The sequence below is a fragment of the Oncorhynchus kisutch genome, linkage group LG26 (genome assembly GCF_002021735.2).
Source record: "Oncorhynchus kisutch isolate 150728-3 linkage group LG26, Okis_V2, whole genome shotgun sequence".
In the NCBI taxonomy this organism is placed as follows: Eukaryota; Metazoa; Chordata; class Actinopteri; order Salmoniformes; family Salmonidae; genus Oncorhynchus; species Oncorhynchus kisutch.
Window position 1 is genome coordinate 30,535,961 of NC_034199.2, and position 23,288 is coordinate 30,559,248.

General features: G+C 42.7%; 2 protein-coding genes across 3 annotated transcripts; one reads left to right on the top strand and one right to left on the bottom strand.

Moving 5' to 3' along the window:
• Window positions 1-217: 217 nt before the first annotated feature.
• lcp1 (lymphocyte cytosolic protein 1 (L-plastin)) lies at window positions 218-19,014 on the top strand. The gene is made up of 16 exons (XM_020461294.2): window positions 218-354; window positions 3,064-3,140; window positions 3,315-3,475; window positions 3,622-3,751; window positions 4,050-4,182; window positions 4,285-4,366; window positions 4,501-4,666; window positions 4,842-4,984; window positions 5,090-5,185; window positions 8,441-8,636; window positions 8,743-8,821; window positions 8,910-9,024; window positions 17,458-17,591; window positions 17,976-18,096; window positions 18,249-18,373; window positions 18,498-19,014. The coding sequence occupies exons 2-16, from the start codon at window positions 3,074-3,076 to the stop codon at window positions 18,628-18,630; spliced, it is 1,881 nt and encodes a 626-aa protein (XP_020316883.1). The 5' UTR covers window positions 218-354; window positions 3,064-3,073; the 3' UTR covers window positions 18,631-19,014.
• On the bottom strand, window positions 18,978-23,279 carry LOC109870698 (CCR4-NOT transcription complex subunit 11). 2 transcript variants are annotated; one of them, XM_020461297.2, is made up of 7 exons: window positions 22,477-23,279; window positions 22,165-22,329; window positions 21,786-21,938; window positions 20,535-20,737; window positions 20,211-20,413; window positions 19,990-20,086; window positions 18,978-19,740 (listed from the first exon to the last, which is right to left on the bottom strand). In XM_020461297.2, exons 1-7 carry the CDS (start codon window positions 22,793-22,795, stop codon window positions 19,543-19,545), a joined length of 1,338 nt encoding a protein of 445 aa, XP_020316886.1. In that variant the 5' UTR covers window positions 22,796-23,279; the 3' UTR covers window positions 18,978-19,542. The 2 variants fall into 2 exon arrangements, with proteins under 2 accessions (XP_020316886.1, XP_020316885.1); XM_020461296.2 differs by having other exon boundaries at window positions 20,523-20,737; window positions 22,477-23,272.
• Between the last annotated feature and the right edge of the window lie 9 nt (window positions 23,280-23,288).

Genomic DNA, 23,288 nt, shown 5'->3' on the forward strand with positions numbered 1-23,288 from the left:
TAATTTGTTCTTAACTGACTTGCCTAGTTCAATCAAAATAACAAAATAAAACAAATACACAAACCTCCACAAACACAAAACTGAGTAGAATATTATTGCCAGACTGATCACTTTGATAGGCCCGTGGCAGACAGCAGATTGCCATATAAAGACATTCCTCTTTGTGAAGTTGTGTTGGTTCGCGTGTCACTTCCTTCCTCGTTTATTTGAATAGATTCATTGTCGCTTGACTTCTGAGGGAGAGACAGTGCACTGCCTGCCTGTCAAGCAGTGAGAGCAGCAGACACACTGAAGGAAGGAAAGTGACACAGACAGACTCACAGACAGATCCGCCAGTCAACTCACCTCCCTCAGGTAATTCAATCTCCTGACCTAGGGGCCTCTCAGTGTCACTGTGTTCCTCTGCATGTGTCATTATTACGTTGAATCTACTGGGAAAATGTTCTGTGACTGCACATTGATTCTGATGAGGATGAATGATGATGATGATGCATTTCTGTTGCTTTAACAGTCCATAAGGGTTCACAGATAGTCCTGTGAGTGTTAATAGATCGTGTCGTCCTGGAATCTGAGGGCAGCATGTGTAGTAGATATGCTGATCAATGCGCAGCATTGCCATGTCTTGACTGTAAAGTCAGCAGACTATGGTGACAGAGAGCAGAAGTAAACCATTGCACAGTGGTTAAACAGGAAGTACGTTGGGATGTGGTTAGCCTTGCTGCAACTACTGAAAAGTATTCTAACATGTGAAAGCTAACAGTAACTCAGATATAAATGTACATTTTCTAAAAGTTTCCAACATATCTTCACTATTCATGGAATAACATGTGGAATAACATGTGCTTCAGCATATGGAATTGACTGACACGTGAATGTGTCATCTTTTGAACTCACACTGCTGTAGCCATTTGAAAATGATGAACAAAATATAATATATATATATTTTGTCTTTCAATTGTGCTTGAAGAATCCATAACACACACTACACTACTACAAAGGAATGTGCCTTTGAATACAAAACAATTGAGAGAAACCGAGGAAGCACAATTGATTGCTGTATAAAGATTATTTGGAGTGACAGACCGATTGGCTTTGATAAATGTCCACATCATAATATTGTTCCAATAAACCTCTCTTCCTATATCTAATCCATGCAAATATACCTTACTGTTTGATTATTTTCTTACTACATAATGAATAAGCTGTTTGTTTAAAAGAGAACAAGATTTACATGTGAAATCTGCGGTACCAATGATTGATGTTTGTGGGTATTGCAGTTTTATTTCCATAAAGGCCCTTGATGATTTTAGTGACTGAGTCCACAGGTAATTATTGATAACAGATGAGGGTTTTAGGGATTTCAAATCAAGTAACTGGATTTGCCTCATGAAAGATAACGCCACTCATGATCAAAATGCAAAGACAAATTTTACTTCATCATCAAAAAGTAAAGTCTGGGTAAATGTCGGCCCTAAAAAGACAATAATATCCTATTGTTAGATTAGTGAACATCACAGTGTCATTGTGTCATCCAGTGTGTGGTTTACTGAATCATCAGAGAGTGTCTCACTGCTGATTGAAATGAAATGCTTGTAAAGTGACAAAGCTGGTCATTTTGAAACATGGTGTAAAAATACATTAGTTTCGCTTCTGCTTCTGACCTCTATAGCAATGGTGGGAGAAAGGTAACAAAACCCGGAACTCCTTGTTCTTACTTATTTTAGAATTTAGAAGTGTGCTACTGGGCCTCACGAGTGGCGCAGCAGTCTAAAGCACTGCATCGCAGTGCTAGAGGTGTCACTACAGACCCGGGTTCGATCCCGGGCTGTATCGCAACTGGTCGTGATCGGGAGTCCCATAGGGCGGAATACAATTGACCCAGTGTCGTCCGAGTTAGGGGAAGGTTTGGCTGGGGGGCTTTACTTGGCTCATCGCGGTCTAGCGACTCGTGCTGTGGGCCGGGTGGCTGCAGGCTGACCTCGGTCATCAGGTGAACGGTGTTTCCTCCGACACATTGGTGTGGCTGGCTTCCGGGTTAAGCAGGCGGGTGTTATGAAGCGCGGTTTGGTGGCTCGTGTTTCGGAGGACGCATGACTCGACCTTCGCCTCCTGAGCCCGTTGGGGAGTTGCAGCAATGAGACAAGATTGAAATTGGGGGAAAAAAGGGGGGAAAATACAAAAAAATGTAATAATAAAGAAGTGGGCTACTACAGTACATACATTGTTGAATATAGACAAATAATGGTCTTTAGACCCTTCTCCATACTATAGGTTTAGAAAACCATAGATGTAATCACTAGGAGCCACTCAGGTTTCTTCTGATGAGTTGGGTGACAATAGAAAGAGAGACAATTGTTACTCATCCCAAAACTTCACACCTCGGAGGCAAGCAGAGCAGACCTAGTTTAAAGTGGGTCTTTGTATCTAAAGTGAACTTTTATCTCTCGCTGAGTCTGTGGTTTACAGCCGTAGAGCTCTCGATGAAGCCACACAGTGAAATGACAGCCATTCTCCCTGTCTGTTATCACTATAGCAACCTGTACTCCACTCTCAACTCAGACTGAGGCCTAGAATGTATACTTCGTCCTAAGGCAGATGAGGAAGAATTCAGAGAAGTTTCCGATAAACACATACTCACACACAAACTTTGAGTTGGTCTGGCTAACCACACAGAATGTCACAAGACAAACTTCTCTGAATTGCATAATAGATTATTCTCCCTATTTCACACAAGTCTTAAGCATTATCCTCGTTATGACTTTGTATGTGTGTTGTTGGGGATACTTGGAAATGCTAGTTTTGTGATAATGACTTGCAGTTGCAAAGGGGTGTAATAAAGACACATGAATGGTGTGAATTACCTCACCAGAAAAAGTATAAAGCAGCTCACTAGAAGCAGGATACTTTAGAACGAAATAGACAGCAGAGCCCAGAACCACTTGGTACAGCAAATCACATTTTGTAGCAATTATCACAGTGACAACATGCAGAAAGTTCCTCCTTGTTGAGTATGTTCAGTATTGTATGGGTTTATAAAGTTGAAGTTGTGTTTGATGGTTTCAGATCCCACAAAATGGCTGCTCCACCACAGATTTCTCAAGATGAGTTGGAAGAACTGAGAGAAGCCTTTGCTAAGATCGGTGAGGGCCTGAACAAACTCCAATCCTGATTCCCCCATACTAAGACGGAAACTGAAACATAGTTGATAAATCATAGACTCACTTCACTCTCTCTTTTATTCTGGGTCACTGACTCATTATGTATTCAACAAGGCTACATTTTACATGACCTTTGATTTATCCATCCTGTTCCAGATGTGGACTCTCATGGCCACATTGGCACAGAAGAGCTCAATGACCTGTTCAAAGCTGCCAACCTGCCATTGCCGGGATACAGAGTCAGAGAGATCATCCAGGATCTCACCAAGACAGGAGACCTGCATGACGGCAAAGTCACCTTCGACGAGTTTGCTAATGTAAGTTCAGAGGTCAAGAGGTTAAAATCACTGGCATTTACAAAAAGTCAATGTCAAAGAACAGGAGAACATAGCATTTTCATACATTTTCACATGACACCAGAGATACATGGTCTCATCTCACCACTATTTTTCCTTTCACTAAGGTGGTCCATGGACTGAAGAGTACAGAAGTTGCTAAGACCTTCAAGAAAGCCATCAACAAGAAGGAGGGCATCTATGCCGTAGCAGGAACTTCAGAGCAGTCCAGCTCAGGCACACAGCACTCCTACTCAGGTGACTGCCCCTACTTGTTTCACTGAATGAGAATGCCCCCAAGCTACCTATTTGAGTCACTCTCTAGATATGTCTGTAGCCAACATGACACAGGAAGCACTAATCATTCAAATGAGACATACAGAACCACATCTATCTCTATGTCTGGAACAATCCATAAGTACAACAACTATTCCTGGTCTGTGAAGTCACATATCTGAATGTCTCTGATTGGCTAATGTATATAAATATTTACCATAAGTACAAATACTGTATATTGTGCATCCACCCCCATACCCACACCTTTCTCCACTGACAGAGGAGGAGAAGGTGGCTTTTGTGAACTGGGTGAATAAGGCCTTGGAGAAAGACCCAGACTGCAAACATGTCCTACCCATGGACCCCACCACCAACGATCTGTTCACCGCTGTCGGAGATGGGATCGTTTTATGGTATTTTCTAACTGGTCTCATAGACTTACTTTAGAGTAAAAACCAATCCCTATGGCAATATTCCATTGATATTTAACTATGCATCTCTCCTTTTCCTGGTAGTAAGATGATCAACCAGTCTGTTCCGGACACCATCGATGAAAGAACCATCAACAAGAAGAAGCTCACACCCTTCACCATCCAGGTAACCTTTTACAGACATTACTGTAACACCACATGCAGCTTTGTATAACCCATTGACACAGTAGTTTATTTTCTTTGTCATTATATACACTATGTCTACACATCTACAGCTGTGTGTGTGCTGTGCCTTAACAGGAGAATCTGAACCTGGCTCTGAACTCTGCGTCGGCCATTGGCTGCCACGTGGTGAACATCGGAGCAGAGGACCTGAAGGAAGGCAGACAGCATCTGGTCCTGGGCCTGCTCTGGCAAGTCATCAAGATCGGTTTGTTTGCTGACATCGAGATCAGCAGGAACGAAGGTGTGTGTGTGTGTTAAATGTTTATTTGAATATAGGCTTTCAATGTGTATGTGTGTTTTATAACTTTTTAACACGAGGGTGTCTATATATCTGCAGTACTGTACATCACTTGATCTCTGTAGCCTTGTTTGAATTTATGTGTGTGTATAATAATATCAATGGTGTGTGTGTGCAGCTCTGATAGCCCTGCTGAGGGATGGGGAGAGCCTGGAAGACCTGATGAAGCTTTCCCCAGAGGAGCTGCTGCTGCGCTGGGCCAACTATCACCTAGAGGAGGCCGGCTGCTCCAAGATCAACAACTTCAGCTCTGACATAAAGGTGGGTCACACACGTTATGTCGGATCTGGATTGTCATATGACTGTGTCGCTCCTGGATCTTCTTGTGCATTTGTGATTGTATTAATTTTCTGTTTTGCATTATAGGATTCCAAGGCCTACTACAACATCCTGAATCAAGTGGCCCCTAAGGGAGATGAGGAGGGAATCCCTCCTATTGCCATTGACATTTCAGGGATAAGGGTACATGCTCTTCCTACACTAGAAACATCAGCCATTTCCTGGTTGCTAAAATCCGAATAGTTCGCCAAATGAATGTGACAAAACAAGCAATGTATAGTGTAGAGCAGGTGTTCACAATCTGGGGTACGGGCAATGCCATCGGGGGTACGCCAAATAAAAATGTGATTCACATTTAAAAATGTTGCCTCATTTCACTGCCAAAAATAAAATGAAACCATCTAGTGTTCAGCAAATAACAACAGAATGTCAAATACAGGTAGCCTAGTCAAATAATTAACATCCAATCACAATAACCGTTACTCTCTCGCGTGAAACCTTCACTCTTGCGCAGACATTTAGAAACAAAATTACAATTTGAAAAATAAGCAATGGGAGTTTTTTGAGCGAGAATAAAGACGACTTTCGAGTAGTAAGACATACAGTGCCTTGCGAAAGTATTCGGCCCCCTTGAACTTTGCGACCTTTTGCCACATTTCAGGCTTCAAACATAAAGATTTAAAACTGTATTTTTTTGTGAAGAATCAACAACAAGTGGGACACAATCATGAAGTGGAACGACATTTATTGAATATTTCAAACTTTTTGAACAAATCAAAAACTGTAAAATTGTCCGTGCAAAATTATTCAGCCCCTTTAAGTTAATACTTTGTAGCGCCACCTTTTGCTGCGATTACAGCTGTAAGTCGCTTGGGGTATGTCTCTATCAGTTTTGCACATCGAGAGACAGAAAACTTTTCCCATTCCTCCTTGCAAAACAGCTCGAGCTCAGTGAGGTTGGATGGAGAGCATTTGTGAACAGCAGTTTTCAGTTCTTTCCACAGATTCTCGATTGGATTCAGGTCTGGACTTTGACTTGGCCATTCTAACACCTGGATATGTTTATTTTTGAACCATTCCATTGTAGATTTTGCTTTATGTTTTGGATCATTGTCTTGTTGGAAGACAAATCTCCGTCCCAGTCTCAGGTCTTTTGCAGACTCCATCAGGTTTTCTTCCAGAATGGTCCTGTATTTGGCTCCATCCATCTTCCCATCAATTTTAACCATCTTCCCTGTCCCTGCTGAAGAAAAGCAGGCCCAAACCATGATGCTGCCACCACCATGTTTGACAGTGGGGATGGTGTGTTCAGGGTGATGCGCTGTGTTGCTTTTACGCCAAACATAACGTTTTGCATTGTTGCCAAAAAGTTCAATTTTGGTTTCATTTGACCATTTGACCTTCTTCCACATGTTTGGTGTGTCTCCCAGGTGGCTTGTGGCAAACTTTAAACGACACTTTTTATGGATATCTTTAAGAAATGGCTTTCTTCTTGCCACTCTTCCATAAAGGCCAGATTTGTGCAATATACGACTGATTGTTGTCCTATGGACAGAGTCTCCCACCTCAGCTGTAGATCTCTGCAGTTCATCCAGAGTGATCAGGGGCCTCTTGGCTGCATCTCTGATCAGTCTTCTCCTTGTATGAGCTGAAAGTTTAGAGGGACGGCCAGGTCTTGGTAGATTTGCAGTGGTCTGATACTCCTTCCATTTCAATATTATCGCTTGCACAGTGCTCCTTGGGATGTTTAAAGCTTGGGAAATCTTTTTGTATCCAAATCCGGCTTTAAACTTCTTCACAACAGTATCTCGGACCTGCCTGGTGTGTTCCTTGTTCTTCATGATGCTCTCTGCGCTTTTAACGGACCTCTGAGACTATCACAGTGCAGGTGCATTTATACGGAGACTTGATTACACACAGGTGGATTGTATTTATCATCATTAGTCATTTAGGTCAACATTGGATCATTCAGAGATCCTCACTGAACTTCTGGAGAGAGTTTGCTGCACTGAAAGTAAAGGGGCTGAATAATTTTGCACGCCCAATTTTTCAGTTTTTGATTTGTTAAAAAAGTTTGAAATATCCAATAAATGTCGTTCCACTTCATGATTGTGTCCCACTTGTTGTTGATTCTTCACAACAAAATACAGTTTTATATCTTTATGTTTGAAGCCTGAAATGTGGCAAAAGGTCGCAAAGTTCAAGGGGGCCGAATACTTTCGCAAGGCACTGTATATAAAAGCAACAGATACCATTAATAAGAAGGGGCTAGAAGCATCTTATATGGTGAGCTACCAAGTGGCTAGGACAGGCAAGCCCCATACTATTGTGGAGGACTTCATTCTTCCTGCTGCTGCAGATATGGCTGGGACAATGCTGGGGGAAATGGCCCAAAAAACTATACAGAAAATGGCTCCATCAAACAACACTGTTTCATGACGCATCAGTGAAATGGCAGTAGATGTTTAGAAAATATTACGGCTTCGCATACAAGCCAGTGAATTATATGCGTTACAGCTGGATGAGTCAACAGACGTGGCGGGCCTGGCACAGCTCCTGGTATATGTCCGTTACATTTATGGGGGGTCAATTAAGGAAGACATCCTCTTCTGCAAACCACTGTAAACCAGGACAACAGGAGACAATATTTTTAAAGTACTAGACAGCTTTGTGACATCAAATGGACTTTGGTGGTCAAGATGTGTTGGTATCTGTACTGATGGCGCAAAAGCCATGACAGTGAGACATAGTGGAGAGGTAATGCCCGTGCAAGCAGTTGCTCCCAACGCCACTTCAGTACACTGCAGCATCCACTGAGAGGCTCTTGCTGCTGGGTCGTGACAAAAACTCACACTCATTCTTATGTTTAATAAATGTATCGTATAGTGTGTGTGTGGCAGGCTTACAATGATGGCAAAAAAAAAAAGATTTGAGAGTGCGCTGGCCCTGGTGCTAGAAGGGGGTACGCAGCTGGAGGTTGAGTGTTTGAAGGGGTACGGGACTATAAAAAGTTTGGGAACCACTGGTGTAGAGAATCATTGTACAATCTAAACTGCTGTGAAGTATTTTTTCAATAACAAAGAATATTGTGTTTTCAGCTGTTTGAAGCTTGGTGTACAAAACTGAAAATTAAAGATGCAGAAACTAAACTTAAGAACGGGAACCATATAAATAGTGCACTTAGAACATATCTACCCCTTCTTAGACTTGCTATCAATGAGAATGATACATCTATTACTAACATTTCTATGTGAATTTGGTCAGGTCACCCAAAAAGTTACATGTTGCAGCTTTAAATTTAGATTTCAGCCAACCTGATCAACAGACAGTGTTGTTCTTCTAGCCATCTAGGTTAAACATGCCTGCTAAATTGACCATATTATCAATGAGTGATACATCAGATGTTGCTGTTAAAGATCTCCCTACCACCCCCTGCAGGAGAAAGAGGACATAAAGAGAGCAGAGTGTATGTTGGAGCAGGCTGACCGTCTGGGCTGCCGGCAGTTCGTCACGGCAACCGACGTGGTCCGCGGCAACCCTAAGCTAAACTTAGCATACATTGCCAACCTGTTCAACAAGTACCCTGCCCTGAAGAAGCCTGAGAACCAGGACATCGACTGGAGCTCCATCGAGGGTCAGTTTTGGGACCAGACCATAACCCAGTTCCTGAGCATAAATAAATATATATAAACCATATATAGGCCTAAACCAGTGTGTAATGCTGTCTCGGCCACTTCCAGGTGAAACCAGAGAGGAGCGCACCTTCAGGAACTGGATGAACTCACTGGGGGTCAACCCTCGTGTCAACCACCTCTATGTGTAAGTACAGGTCACTCCATCTTATTACACACCATTTCCAATCATTTGGAAACCGCACTCATTGAAATTGTGTGTGCATGTTTTACAGGGACATAGATGATGCTTTGGTCATCTTCCAGCTCTATGAGAAGATCAATGTGCCAGTGGATTGGGACAGAGTAAACAAACCCCCTTACTCCAAACTGGGCAGCAACATGAAGAAGGTGAGACTAGGAACAATACGAGTTTTCCCAAAGTGCGATCATGATTAAAACGATCAATTGTACGTTGTTTTTTGAAAACAGTACAAAACATACACATACAGATGCAGACAAATATCAACGACATCACACCTACCCAGACCTGCTCACACCCCCATCTCCAGCACCCACATCATTATCCGCCACATAGCCTCAACCTGCACCATTTTGTTTCTCTCCGTCCCCCACGCACTTTCAGCATTTAGATAAGAACGTGTTTTACCTTTCCATTTTGTTAACGATGGAGGTTTGGTTGATTTCCAGTTTTTAAGGTTACGTTTTTTTCAAGATGATTGATGAGAAAAGTATCATCCAACCACTCGGGTATCTCACTGCACTTTCATATGCTTGAAATATGCAGACAGATTAAAAGTGCATTTACATTGTAATACTTATGACAGCCAACTTTCTAACTCCGCTGATAACTTTTGGACTTTATAGCATTCCCAGAAGGCATTGATTATTGAGTTATTGTTAGTTTTACACTTAATACATGACTCTGTCGCTGTGCTGTAGAATTTGTGAATTTTGTATTTTGTATAATACATTTTATACATTAGTTTAAACTGGAATAAGTGTACATTTTCGTTAACCTGTAATTTTGTTAGATACATTCCAATATTCCCTCCATTTTGTGCCAATATCAGTTATTTTTAAGTCTTGGTTCCAATAGATCTTTTTTCTAAGAGATTGTCTGTTGGAAAGGCTCTCTGCAAAGTTTTGTACAGTGCCTTCAGAAAGTATTCAGACCCCTTGACTTTTTCCACATTTTTTTAGGCTACAGCCTTATTCTAAAATTCATTAACTTGTTTCCCCCCTCATCAATCTACACACAATACCCCATAATGACAAAACAAAAACAGGTTTGCAAATATATTCAAAATAAAAAACGGAAATATCACATTTACATAAGTATTCAGACCTTTTACTCAGTACTTTGTTGAAGGGCATTTGGCAGCGATTACAGCCTTGTGTCTTCTTAGGTATGACTCTACAAGCTTCGCACACCTTTTTTGGGGGAGTTTCTCCCATTCTTCTCTGCAGATCATCTCAAGCTCTGTCAGGTTGGATGGGGAGCGTTGCTGCACAGCTATTTTCAGGTCTCTCCAGAAATGTTTGATCGGGTTCAAGTCTGGGCACTGGCTGGGCCACCCAAGGACATTCAGAGATTTGTCCCGAAGCCACTCCTGCGTTGTCTTGGCTGTGTGCTTAGGGTCGTTATCCTGTTGGAAGGTGAACCTTCACCCCAGTCTGAGGTCCTGAGCAATCTGGAGCAGGTTTTCATCAACGATCTCTCTGTACCGCTGAAGAAATCCCCACAGTGTGATGCTGCCACTACCATGTTTCACCGTAGGGATGGTGCCAGCTTTCCTCCAGATGTGACACTTGGCATTCAGGACAAAGAGTTAAATTGTGGTTTAATAAGACCAGAGAATCTTGTTTCTCATGGTCTGAGAGTCTTTAGGTGCCATTTGGAAAACTCCAAGCGGGCTTTCATGTGCCTTTTACTGAGGAGAGGCATTTGTCTGGCCACTCCACCATAAAGGCCTGATTGGTGGAGTGCTACAGAGATGGTTGTCCTTCTGGAAGGTTCTCCCATCTCCAAAGAGGAACTCTGGAGCTCTGTCAGAGTGACCATCGGGTTCTTGGTCACCTCCCTGACCACGGCCTTTCTCAACGATTGCTCAGTTTGGCCGGGCAGCCAACTCTAGGAAGAGTCTTCCAAACGTATTCCATTTAAGAATGATGGAGGCCACTGTGTTCTTGCGAACTTTCAATGCCTCAGATTTTTTTTGGTACCCTTCCCCAAATCTGTGCCTTGCCAACAATCCTGTCTCAGAGCTCTTCGACCTCATGGCTTGGTTTTTGCTCTGACAATCACTGTCAACTGTGGGACCTTATATAGACAGGTGAGCGCCTTTCCAAATCATGTCCAATCAATTGAATTTACCACAGGTGGACTCCAATAAAGTTGAAACATCTCAAGGATGATCAATGGAAACAGGATGCATCTAAGCTCAGTTTCGAGTCTCATAACAAAGGGTCTAAATACTAATGTAAATAAGTTATTTCTGTTTTTGCAATTTTTGCAATTTCTAAAAACCTGTTTTCACTTTGTCATTGTGGGGTATTGTGTGTAGATTGCTGAGGATTTTTATTTATTTAATCTATTTTAGAATACGGCTGTAACGTAATAAAATGTGGAAAAAGTCAAGTGGTCTGAATATTTTCCGAAGGCACTGTACAAAACCTTGCAGAGAGAGCCTATCCAACAGATAATCTTTTCCCACGGCACTAGCCTATCATATGAATATCCTTTTCTGACTCAAATAGGATTCCCTCAAGATGGCTCTGACGCCCAAAAGATTTTAAATAGAAATATCACAAATATGAAACTTTTAAGTTGCATGTTTTAAAAAATATCTACATTGTTCAGTCCAAAATTCCCTTTTAATTCTGTCATGGAAATACATGTATTTCCTATTACCAAGTAATTTACGGTGTTTATGCCTTTAGTTTTCAATGTGGACCAATTTATCTGTGAATTCTGAAAAGCTATCCAAGGATTGTTCCACAGGGTTGTGATTTTATGGAGTAATATTGGTTCATGTAGAACACATTTCATTTTATTCCGTATTGTTATAGTGTTCTTAGCTATGAAGATGTTACTGTTCTTAGCTTTATAGACATGTAAAAAGATTCTGGGGATGAGCATGCACGTCTTCAATATGTACCCCTCTTTAGTGCATTTAACTACAATGAGTATCCAAAACATTAAGAACACCTGCTCTTTCCATGACATATACTGACCAGGTAAATCCAGGTGAAAGCTATGATCCCTTATTGATGTCACTTGTTAAATTCACTTCAATTAGTGTAGATGAAGGGGAGGAGACAGGTTAAATAAGGATTTTTAAACCTTGAGACAATTGAGACATGAATTGTGTGCCATTCAGAGTGTGAATGGGAAAGACCAAATATATAAGTGCCTTTGAACGGGGTATGGCAGTAGGTAAGCGCACTGGTTTGTGTTAAGAACTGCAACGCTGCTGTTTTTTACACGCTCAACAGTTTCCTGTGTGTTTCAAGAATGGTCCACAACCCAACGGACATCTTGCCAACTTGACAAAACTGTGGAAAACATTGGAGCCAACATGGACCACTATCCCTGTGGAATGCTTTCAACACCTTGTAGAGTCCATGCCTAGACAAATTGAGGCTGTTCTGCTTATTTGCCCATCTGTTATGACCGAATATACTTTTTTAAAGAATGTCTTCGGTGAGGTAAATAAATATAAAATACTTTGGGAGCCATGCCATTCTGAAGAGGTTTATTCCACCTGTAAGATTTTAGTAGTTGTTTTTTACCTTTATTTAACTAGGCAAGTCAGTTAAGAACAAATTCTTATTTTACAATGACTGGCCTACCCACCTCCCCTAACCCGGACGACGCTGGGCCATAGTGCACTGCCCTATGAGACTCCCGATCACGATGTTTGAGAATTCTGAAGATATTTTTAGCAAGGGGGGCATTGAGTTTTCAATATTGGCCAGGTATATCAGGAGATCATCTGCAAATAAGTTTAGTTGATATTACCAATGCTGATACATGTTACATTTGGGTCCTGTCTAATTCGTTCTGAAAGCAGTTCAACTGCCAGGGCAAACAGGAGGGAGAAAAGAGGACATACTGTATTGTGCATCTTTCTAAAGCAATTTCAGCAATTCATGTATTATTTGTGTAGATTTTTGCAGAAGGACATTTATACATATATATTTTAAATGGATTATTTCTGCTGGAAAGTTGAACGCTTCCAAAGTTTTTAATAGAAAAGTCCATTCAAGACAGATGAAAAGCCTTTTCGGCATCAACAGACATTATTGATCGTTCCAAGATGGCGTAGCAGTCAGACGTCTTTGTCCTCGCCGTGTATATATCTTTTTATATATTTTTTCTTCGCATATATTTTAAAAATATTTTGAATATTTTTCTTAACCTCAACTTCAACATACTCTCCTGCAATCCGCCTCACCCAATGTGGTATGGATCTGCTATATTCTTTACTTTTGAACCAGATCCCCCAACAGATGCTAGCCAGCTAACTAGCTACTAGCTAGTAGTCAGCCAGCCACTGCTAGCGGTCTTCAGCTAACCTTTAGCCAACAACTCTTGCCAGTCTGCACAGCGCGATTCAAACCAGAGCAAATCAGACTTATTTTTCTCCATATCTCCGGATTCCTACCGCAAGCTCTGAACCTTCTCACCTGGATCATCTCAGCTAGCTAGCTGCTATCCGAGTGGCCACTCCTGGCTAATATCTCTGTCCCGAAGCAAGAACCAATTAGCCTGGAGCTAGCCTTTGCTAGGCCCATCTCTCGGCTAGCCGACAGCCACTCCTTGGGCTACAATACCTATTTTGCAAATTGGCCTGGACCCCTTTAACTGCCAACATGGAGCCCCGCCGATCCATCACGACTGGACTACCGACGTAATCTGCCCGAGGGGGGTTTTCAACTGGCTCCTCCGTCACGACATTCACTGAATGCACTAGCAGCGGCATAGGTTTACCAACACTGTATTCACATCCTACCATACCTTTGTCTGTACATTATGCCTTGAATCTATTCTACCATGCCTAGAAACCTGCTCCTTTAACTCTCTGTTCCGAACGTACTAGACGATCAGTTCTTATAGCCTTTAGCCATACCCTTATCCTACTCCTCTTCTGTTCCTCTGGTGATGTAGAGGTTAAACCAGGCCCTGCAGTGCCTAGCTCCACTCCCATTCCCCAGGCGCTCTCATTTGTTGACTTCTGTAACTGTAAAAGCCTTGGTTTCATACATGTTAACATTAGAAGCCTCCTCCCTAAGTTTGTTTAATTCACTGCTTTAGCACACTCTGCCAACCCGGATGTCATAGCCGTGTCTGAATCCTGGCTCAGGAAGACCACCAAAAACCCTGAAATTTCCATCCCTACTATAACATTTTCCGACAAGATAGAACTGCCAAAGGGGGCGGAGTTGCAATCTACTGCAGAGATAGCCTGCAGAGTTCTGTCTTACTATCCAGGTCTGTGCCCAAACAATTTGAGCTTCTACTTTTAAAACTCCACCTTTCTAGAAACAAGTCTCTCATCGTTGCTGCTTGCTATAGACCACCTTCTGGCCCAGCTGTGCCCTGGACACCATATGTGAATTGTGTGCCCCCCATCTATCTTCAGAGCTCGTACTGTTAGGTGACCTAAACTGGGACATGGTTAACACCCCGGCCACCCTACAATCTAAGCTTGATGCCCTCAATCTCAACCAGGATCTCAGCGATTACTGCATCATTGCCTGCATCCGTAATGGGTCTGCGGTCAAATGACCACCCCTCATCACTGTCAAACGCTCCCTAAAACACTTCAGCGAGCAGGCCTTTTTAATCGACCTGGCCCGGGTATCCTGGAAGGATATTGACCTCATTCCGTCAGTAGAGGATGCCTGGTTATTCTTTAAAAGTGCTTTCCTCACCATCTTAAATAAGCATGCCCCATTCATTTTTTTAAAACCAGGAACACTCTAGACCTGACTGCCCTTGACCAGCACAAAAACATCCTGAGGTGTTCTGTATTAGCATCGAAAAGCAGACGCGATATGCAACTTTTCAGGGAAGTTAGGAAGCAATATACACAGGCTAGGAAACACTGTCACCACCGATAAATCCACGATAATTGAGAATTTCAAGAAGCATTTTTCTACGGCTGGCCATGCTTTCCACCTGGCTACCCCTACCCTGGTCAACAGCCCTGCTCCCCCCACAGCAACTTGCCCAAGCCTCCCCCATTTCTCCTTCACCCAAATCTAGATAGCTGATGATCTGAAAGAGGTGCAAAATCTAGACCCCAACAAATCCGCCGGGCTAGACAATCTGGACCCTCTCTTTCTAAAATGATCTGCCAAAATTATTGTAACCCCTATTACTAGCCTGTTCAATCTCTCTTTCGTATCCCCAAAGATTGGAAAGCTGCCGTGGTCATCGCCCTCTTCAAAGGGGAGACACTCTAGACCCAAACTGCTACAGACCTATATTTATCCTACCCTTTCTAAGGTGTTCAAAAGCCAAGTTAACAAACAGATCACCGACCATTTCGAATCCCATCGTACCTTCTCCGCTATGCAATCTGGTTTACGAGCTGGTCATGGGTGCACCTCAGCCACGCTCAAGGTCCTAAACGATATCATAACCGCCATCAATAAGAGACAATACTGTGTAGCTGTATTCATCAACCTGGCCAAGGCTTTCGACTCTGTCAATCACCACATTCTTATCGGCAGACTCAACCGTCTTGATTTGTGAAATGACTGTCTCGCTGGTTCACCAACTACTTCTCAGACAGAGTTCAGTGTGTCAAATCAGAAGGCCTTGTTGCCCGAACCTCTGGCAGTCTCTATTGGGGTGCCACAGGGTTCAATTCTCGGGCCGACTCTTTTCTCTGTATACATCAATGATGTCGCTCTTGCTGCTGGTGATTCTCTGATCCACCTCTACGCAGACGACACCATTCTGTATACTTCTGTTCCTTCTTTGGACACTGTGTTAACTAACCTTCAGACGAGCTTCAATGCCATACAATTCTCCTTCCGTGGCCTCCAACTGCTCTTAAATGCAAGTAAACTAAATGCATGCTCTTCAACCAATCGCTGCCCAGACCTGCCCGCCTGTCCAGCATCACTACTCTGGACGGTTCTGAATATGTGGACAACTACAAATACCTAGGTGTCTGGTTAGACTGTAAACTCTCCTTCCAGACTCACATTAAGCATCTCCAATCCAAAATTAAATCTAGAATCGGCTTCCTATTTCGCAACAAAGCGTCCTTTACTCATGCTGCCAAACATACCCTCGTAAAACTGACTATGCGACCGATCCTTGACTTCGGCAATGTCATTTACAAAATAGCCTCCAACACTCTACTCAGAAAATTGGATGCAGTCTATCACAGTGCCATCTGTTTTGTCACCAAAGCCCCATATACTACCCACCACTGTGACCTGTATGCTCTCGTTGGCTGGGCCTCGCTTCATATTCATCGCCAAACCCACTGGCTCCAGGTCATCTATAAGTATTTAGCTAGATAAAGCCCCACCTTATCTCAGCTCGTAGCACGCACTACCTGCTTTAGCGCGTGCTACGGGTGGGTGCTGCTATGGTGACCAGTGAGCTGAGATAAGGCGGGGCTTTACCCAGCAAAAGACTTATAGATGACCTGGAGCCAGTGGATTTGGCTGTAGCGTGTACTACAGGTGGGTGCTGCTATGGTGACCAGTGAGCTAGTCACTCCCAAAGCCAATTCCTCTTTTGGCTGCCTTTCCTTCCAGTTCTCTGCTGCCAATGATTGGAACGAACTGCAAAAATCCCTGAAGCTGGAGACTCATATCTCTCTAACTTTAAGCACCAGCTGTCAGAGCAGCTCACAGATCACTGCACCTGTACATAGCCCATCCAACTACCTCATCCCCATGCTGTTGTTTATTTTATTTTGCTCCTTTGCACCCCAGTATCTCTACTTGCACACTCATCTTCTGTACATCTATCACTCCAGTGTTTAATTGCTATAATTGTAATTATTTTGCCACTGGTCTATTTATTGCCTTACCTACCTTATTTGCACACACTGTATATAGACTTTTTGTATTGTATTATTGACTATATGTTTATTAATTCTATGTGTAACTCTGTGTTTGTGTCACACTGCTTTGCTTTATCTTGGCACGGTCGCAGTTGTAAGTGAGAACTTGTTCTCAACCAGGTTAAATAAAGGTGAAATAAATAAAAAATTAAATTGATAAATGTATATTGTTTTTCAGCGTATTGTATTAAACTGAAACGTTATTGTGTTTGTTTAAATGTCTATTCTTAATAAACTCTGTTTGATTGATATTGATCAAGTCTGATAAGACTTTTCCCATTCTATTGCTTATGAGTTTTGTTATTTTTTTGTCACAATTTATTAAACTTACAGGTCTGTAATCAGCAGTGGACTCTCCAGATTATCCTGGTTTTAATATAACTGAAAACCCTTTTTGATACATGGAACTAGAAGCACTGAATTGAGTGACCTGTGTTGTCATTTGTGAAATAAGGGTGATACTTTGTCCCAAAATGTTAAATAGAATTCTATGAGAAAGCCGTCCATTCAAGCCGTCCACGCAAACATTTTAACAGTATCTAATATTTGTTTGAGGGGTGATATGTTTTTAGTAATACATTTTTTTCTGCTGATAATTGCTTCAGGGCTGTTGAGTCTAAGAAGGTTGTAGGATCAGTCCAACTGTTGTTTATTTCTGATTTATATAGATTTTCATAGAAGCTTTTCAATTGATTGACTGATTGATTGTGTTTGTCTGTTCCAGTTGGAGAACTGTAACTATGCAGTGGAGCTGGGGAAGAAGGAGGCCAAGTTCTCCCTGGTTGGCATCGCTGGACAGGACCTGAATGAAGGCAACAGAAAACTCACCCAGGCCCTGCTGTGGCAGCTGATGAGGAGGTAATGCAACAGAATACTGTTATAATGCTTCAGATTATACATTTTTCCTGTTCCGGTCATGTGATTTTTTTATTTTATTTTATTTCACCTTTATTTAACCAGGTAGGCTAGTTGAGAACAAGTTCTCATTTGCAACTGCGACCTGGCCAAGATAAAGCATAGCAGTGTGAGCATACAACAAAGAGTTACACATGGAGTAAACAATTAACAAGTCAATAACACAGTAGAAAACAAAGGGTGGGTCTATATACAATGTGTGCAAAAGGCATGAGGAGGTAGGCAAATAATTACAATTTTGCAGATTAACATAAGGAAAAGCCCTTATGCAGGCCCAATGCATACTCCATAATTCCACATTTAGAAGGATCCATCTCTTTCTCTCAGGTACACACTGAACATTCTGGAGGAGCTTGGTGATGGGCAGAAGGTGAATGACGACACCATCGTCACCTGGGTCAACAATACACTCACACAGGCTGGCAAAGGCACCATCTCTGGATTCAAGGTAGGCTGTACCTCTGCTGTTTAATATTTTCCTGACAGTGGTAGCTTTTTGACGTTCTAGACTTCATTTAGTCACTAAGCAGTAAAGAAAATACAAATACAGCACCCTCCACAGCAATAGCTCAGTGTGTGTGTGTGTCTGTGCCTCTGTAGGATGGGTCCATTGCCACCAGTATGCCAGTCCTGGACCTGATTGATGCCATCCAGCCAGGCTCTATCCGCTATGATCTAATCAAAGTGGAGGACCTGACTGAGGAGGAGAAGCTCAATAACGCCAAGTACGTACTATGTGATGATAATCAAATTTAGGTATGAGCTTGATGAAAGAGAGGAAACGTTCAAGTTAACAGATGTAAAGATATCCCCACTAACACATCTCCTCTTAATCCTACCTGTTGTCAGGTATGCCATCTCCATGGCCAGGAAGATCGGAGCGCGGGTGTACGCCCTGCCTGAGGACCTGGTGGAGGTCAAACCTAAGATGGTGATGACGGTGTTTGCCTGCCTGATGGCCCGGGGCATGAAGAGGGTGTAGGGGTCACGACACCACAGAACACATCACCTGAAGCTGTTATCAGCACAACAACCAGAATCAGGGAAAAGAGGATACTAGCTCACAAGACAATTTCAATAATATAGCTAGTATGTCAGGAAATCAGGGATTCAAAACTCAGGCCTAATATAGCAAAGAGCAGATAAAAATAGATAATACTAGAAATATACCACAGATATCAGAAAGTCGAGCATCTTATTTTGATACGAGATTAAGCTCTTTCTAACTTTACTTTTTATTTCTTTAATTGATGCTATTAATGATATGGTTTTCAATTTTAATTAGAGACCATTTTGCTTTCAGACTGAAAATAAAGACATCAGGGAAAATGAAGATTTTTTTTTGTATTAAAAAATAATGTTGTTACTTGGTTTTGTTCACACGCATTGAAATACACATACTCTACACCTGTACAGTATGAGCAGTCTACTTACAAATAGTTGTTCTGCATTAAGAATTTACTCATGTGATAAACCATCTAGTTCACTTAAAAACCGAGAACACATTCAAAACAGTACCTACCAATCCTATATTTGCATGTACAGTATTACTCACTATAGAAAATATAAGCCAAAAACCCAGATGATTCATCACATATCCATTTAATGAAACAAAACCGACAAGCTTCAATCTCTGAAGGGGAAAAAAAAACACTGTTTCAAAATGAATTTTCGAAATATCTTTGTCCAGAAAAGAGAGGGGAAGAACAGTAACTGAGTTCAAACCTGGCTCCAGGTGGATACTGGTGAGGTCGTGAGGATTGTCTGGCTGTTTTTGCAGCCTTGGTCAGTATCTCTTGGTTGGGGCGCTATTTAGCAGATAGTGCCTCTGTGGGCTTACTCCCTTGGGGTGTTATTTGGCAGGTCAGGCTGGTGCCACGTTCTCTATGTACTGTTATTTGGCCGGTTTCGCCTCAGGGGGGGTTTCTCCTGTATCTAGGGTCTTGAGAAGGCGGAAGAGGCCAGCTGCCTCACGTATACGGCTGAACTCAATGCAGAAGGCCTGCACCTCGATGAACAGGTCCTGCACATTGATGATCTTGTTCCGGATCAGTGACTGTAGGAACACACACACCAGGCGCACCAGGCGGTTCTGCCAATGGAAACAGAGAGGTTTTACACAGACACATCTGGAACACTGGAAAACACAGTGGAAAATTGACTAACATTAGTAGTGAACAGTCACCTTGAACGGGGACAACCCACAAATTAACTTCCTGTTACAATTTTCTGAGAATGGAAATGGCATGCATCCTCCTGTAAGACAAGCTTTTCAATGTGACTGACAGGTCAAACAGTAAGCTACAGGCTCCTGCCATGGCCCTTCCACAGTCCTCCTTACCTGCATGTACTTGTCTTTGATCTGTTCACATGTGGAGATACAGTTGGAGATGTACAGATGAATGAACTCTGGTGGGAGGTCCACAGCAGTTGTCAGCCTGTGCACACAAAGAATAACCTCATAAATAAACAGAAAAATAAACATTTTAAAACTATACCTATATTGAAAACTGATTCTAGACAACTGAATTGTATAAATCAAATTCTATCCAAAGTCCCCACCTGTTGACCACCTCCATGGAGTGCAGGGACATGTCCATGTTGACCAGGACGGAGAAGTACTCAGTGATCTGGCTGGACTGCATTAGTTTTAGCAGCATCTCAATGGCCACCAGAGGGTTGTTCTCCACCAGGTCGGGCAGCTTGGCCGGGGTCAGACCGATGTGGTACACCAGTTTAGGATCCTTTTCCAGCTCACCCAGGAGCTGTAGGGAAAGAGGCAGCAATATTAAGAGAGACATTCAGGTTGAATTCACGAATGAAGGTTAAGGATATTTGAAATATATAAAATACAGTTTTGAGTAGACAGTGTACCTGTCTACTCACCTGTGACTGCTGCTGGGCAGACAGCGGGCTCTTGAATGCCTTGGCCATGATGCGTTTGATCTCCACGCCCGTGCTGTTCTTTACACACATAGAGCGGTCCCACTGCACACTGTGGTCTGGCTCCGTGGGGTTCAGCCACGCCAGCTCGTCTTCACACACGTGCAGCGGAGGGGGCGGCCGGATGAACTCCGGACGGAAGTGACCTGGGGAGAGGGAGGGTCACAGGTAGCTGTTACAGAATGGGTATGTGGCATGGCTTACGTGATACTTGGGATATCCTATATACACTCAGGGGCCAGTTTATTAGGTACACCACCCAGTTCACAAAAATGGTTCGCTCCTACAGTGAGTCACATGGCCATGGCTTGCTATATAAAGCAAGCAGACAGACACCGAGGCATTTAATTACTGTTCAATTGAACATTAGAATGTGCAAAATGAGTTCCCTAAACGACGTTGAGAGTGGTTTGATAGTCGGTGCCAGGCACGCTCGTTCCAGTATCTCAGAAATGTCCGGCCTCCTAGGCTTTTCACACACGACAGTGTCTAGGGATTACAGAGAATGGTGCGACAAACAAAAAACATGTAGTAGTCTTGTGGGCGAAAACAGCTTGTTGATGAGAATAGCAAGATTCGTGCAAGCTAACAGGCGGGCCACAAACAGTCAAATAATGGCGCAGTACAACAGTGGTGTGAAGAAGGGCATCTCAGAAGGCACAACTCGTCGGTCCTTTTCACGGATGAGCTATTGCAGCAGACGACCACACCGGGTTCTACTCCTATTAGCTAAAAAGAAGAAGAAGCGGCTCCAGTGGGCACGAGATCACCAACACTGGACAATTGAGGAGTGGAAAAACATTGCTTTGTCTGACGAATCCCAGTTCCTGTTGAGTCATGCTGACGGCAGAGTCAGGATTTGTCGTAAGCAGCAAGAGTCCATAGCCCCATCCTGCCTGGTGTCAACGGTGCAGGCTGGTGGCAGTGGTTTAATGGTGTGGAGAATGTTTTCCTGGCACATGTTAAGTCTCTTGACTAATTGAGCAACATTTTTGTTTAAAACTTTGTTGGTTACTACATGATTCTATATGTGTTATTTCATAGTTTTGATGTTTTCACTATTAGAAAATAGTAAAAATAAAGAAAAACCCTTACATGAGTAGGTGTGTCCAAACTTTTGACTGGTACTATATGTCCTCCATAAACATAACTGATAGACTCATAACATTGTGATTGATTAAACGCTCCACTTACTCTCCAGTGCAGGTCGAGGCCCAGTGACCAGGGACTCTGTGATCTGATTGGCCACTGAGCTGTCAAACCCAGAGTTGGAGGAATCTGGGTCCGGGTCACTGAGGATACTGGGGAAGCTGGCCTTACTCTGGGTGGGTAGCTCTGACTGGCGCTCTGCAGGGTCAAGAAGAGAGAAAGAGATAAGATAGTTTACATATTAAGTGTTAGAAATGCAGCATAATAAAGTGTAAAGAACTGTCTGTTGTACTACAGTAAGGATATGAGAGGTGTTATGTCTCAACACAGGCAAATAACTATTTTTGAGCTGCCTAAAATTCTTGAGGTTCTATAACCATCCTCAATTACAACAAACATGAGTGCATACATTTTGGTTCAGTACCTGCCAAGGCCAACTGCAGCCCACTAATGTCTATGGACTGTGGCATGTTCCCCATGTCCATGCATGACACCTGTCTGGGGGTCTTCTTGAAGAGTTCCCTTGGAGGTGCCAGCATCAGCTGGGAGAGGAAGAACTTCTCAGGCTGTGTTATGGGTGGCAAGAATCCTGTGGACAGTAAAATGATCAGTAAGTACTTGAAATGTCGATGTTCAGCATAGACCTGGATTGAGACATTACTTGTGGATGAAAGAAACACACACTTTTAACAATACTTATCACTATGCACACTGATAGGAGTCCAGGCACACTCACCTGACAGTTGTTTCTCCTGTTCCTCCCCAACTGGTGAGGGGTTCAGCAAGTGAGCAAAGACAGCGGCAAAGGGGTTGGCGGCAAGAGGCTCTGTGCGGTACATCTCCCAGAGAAGGTAGAGGGCGGTGAGGCGCTGGGCAGAGCTGGGCAGAAGATCTGGCTGTTGCAGCAGCATCACCAACACTGAACCCACTCGGAAATGTTCGGCCTTTGCGAAGTAATGATGAAACGCGGTTGACAGACTTTCGAAAGTGTTGGTGCAAGCTTCCTCAGAGATGATTCCCAAGAGGTTGGACAGCTCCTTCGGGGCGAGTGTCATTTTTCCTGTGTAGTGGGGGCTACAGTAACAAGCTGCTAGCTTTTAGCTACGTGACTAAAATGATCAATCACTGCTTGCTATTAGTCTTTAATAATTACAGGTAAATAGCATTATTCAGTTCATACTAAAAAACTGAAAAATAAGCTCGTTACATTTCCATTAACTCCACCGGAGTGCAGATGTGGACAGCTAGGTAACGTTAACAATTAACGTTAGTAAATGTTATTAGCTCTTGCTAGTTAGCTTGCTAGTTTGTCAGTAAAGACTAAAGTCATTATAAAACAAAATTATACATCTTAACAATATCGACCTTGGTCAAAACATTTACATAACAATCTTAATGATCTAAAATCATTCATTTGCTTATTGTCAAAGGTTAAATAAGAAGTAAATTAGCTAGCTTTTCTTAGCTGTCAAATTTTTCATCAGTTTCCACTTCGTTCACAACATTCGAGCGTAGAGTTTTGACCTTTGACACGACCCCGGTAACAAC

Coding starts and splice junctions, on each gene's coding strand:
- lcp1 (XM_020461294.2), top strand. CDS start 3,074: ATGGCTGCTCCACCACAGATTTCTCAAGATGAGTTGGAAGAACTGAGA. Junction 4,367..4,500: donor TCACACCCTTCACCATCCAG/GTAACCTTTTAC, acceptor GTGCCTTAACAG/GAGAATCTGAACCTGGCTCT. Junction 8,637..8,742: donor CGACTGGAGCTCCATCGAGG/GTCAGTTTTGGG, acceptor GGCCACTTCCAG/GTGAAACCAGAGAGGAGCGC.
- LOC109870698 (XM_020461296.2), bottom strand. CDS start 22,795: ATGACACTCGCCCCGAAGGAGCTGTCCAACCTCTTGGGAATCATCTCT. Junction 21,939..22,164: donor GCTGCAGTTGGCCTTGGCAG/GTACTGAACCAA, acceptor TTGACCCTGCAG/AGCGCCAGTCAGAGCTACCC. Junction 19,741..19,989: donor TCAAAGACAAGTACATGCAG/GTAAGGAGGACT, acceptor TTCCATTGGCAG/AACCGCCTGGTGCGCCTGGT.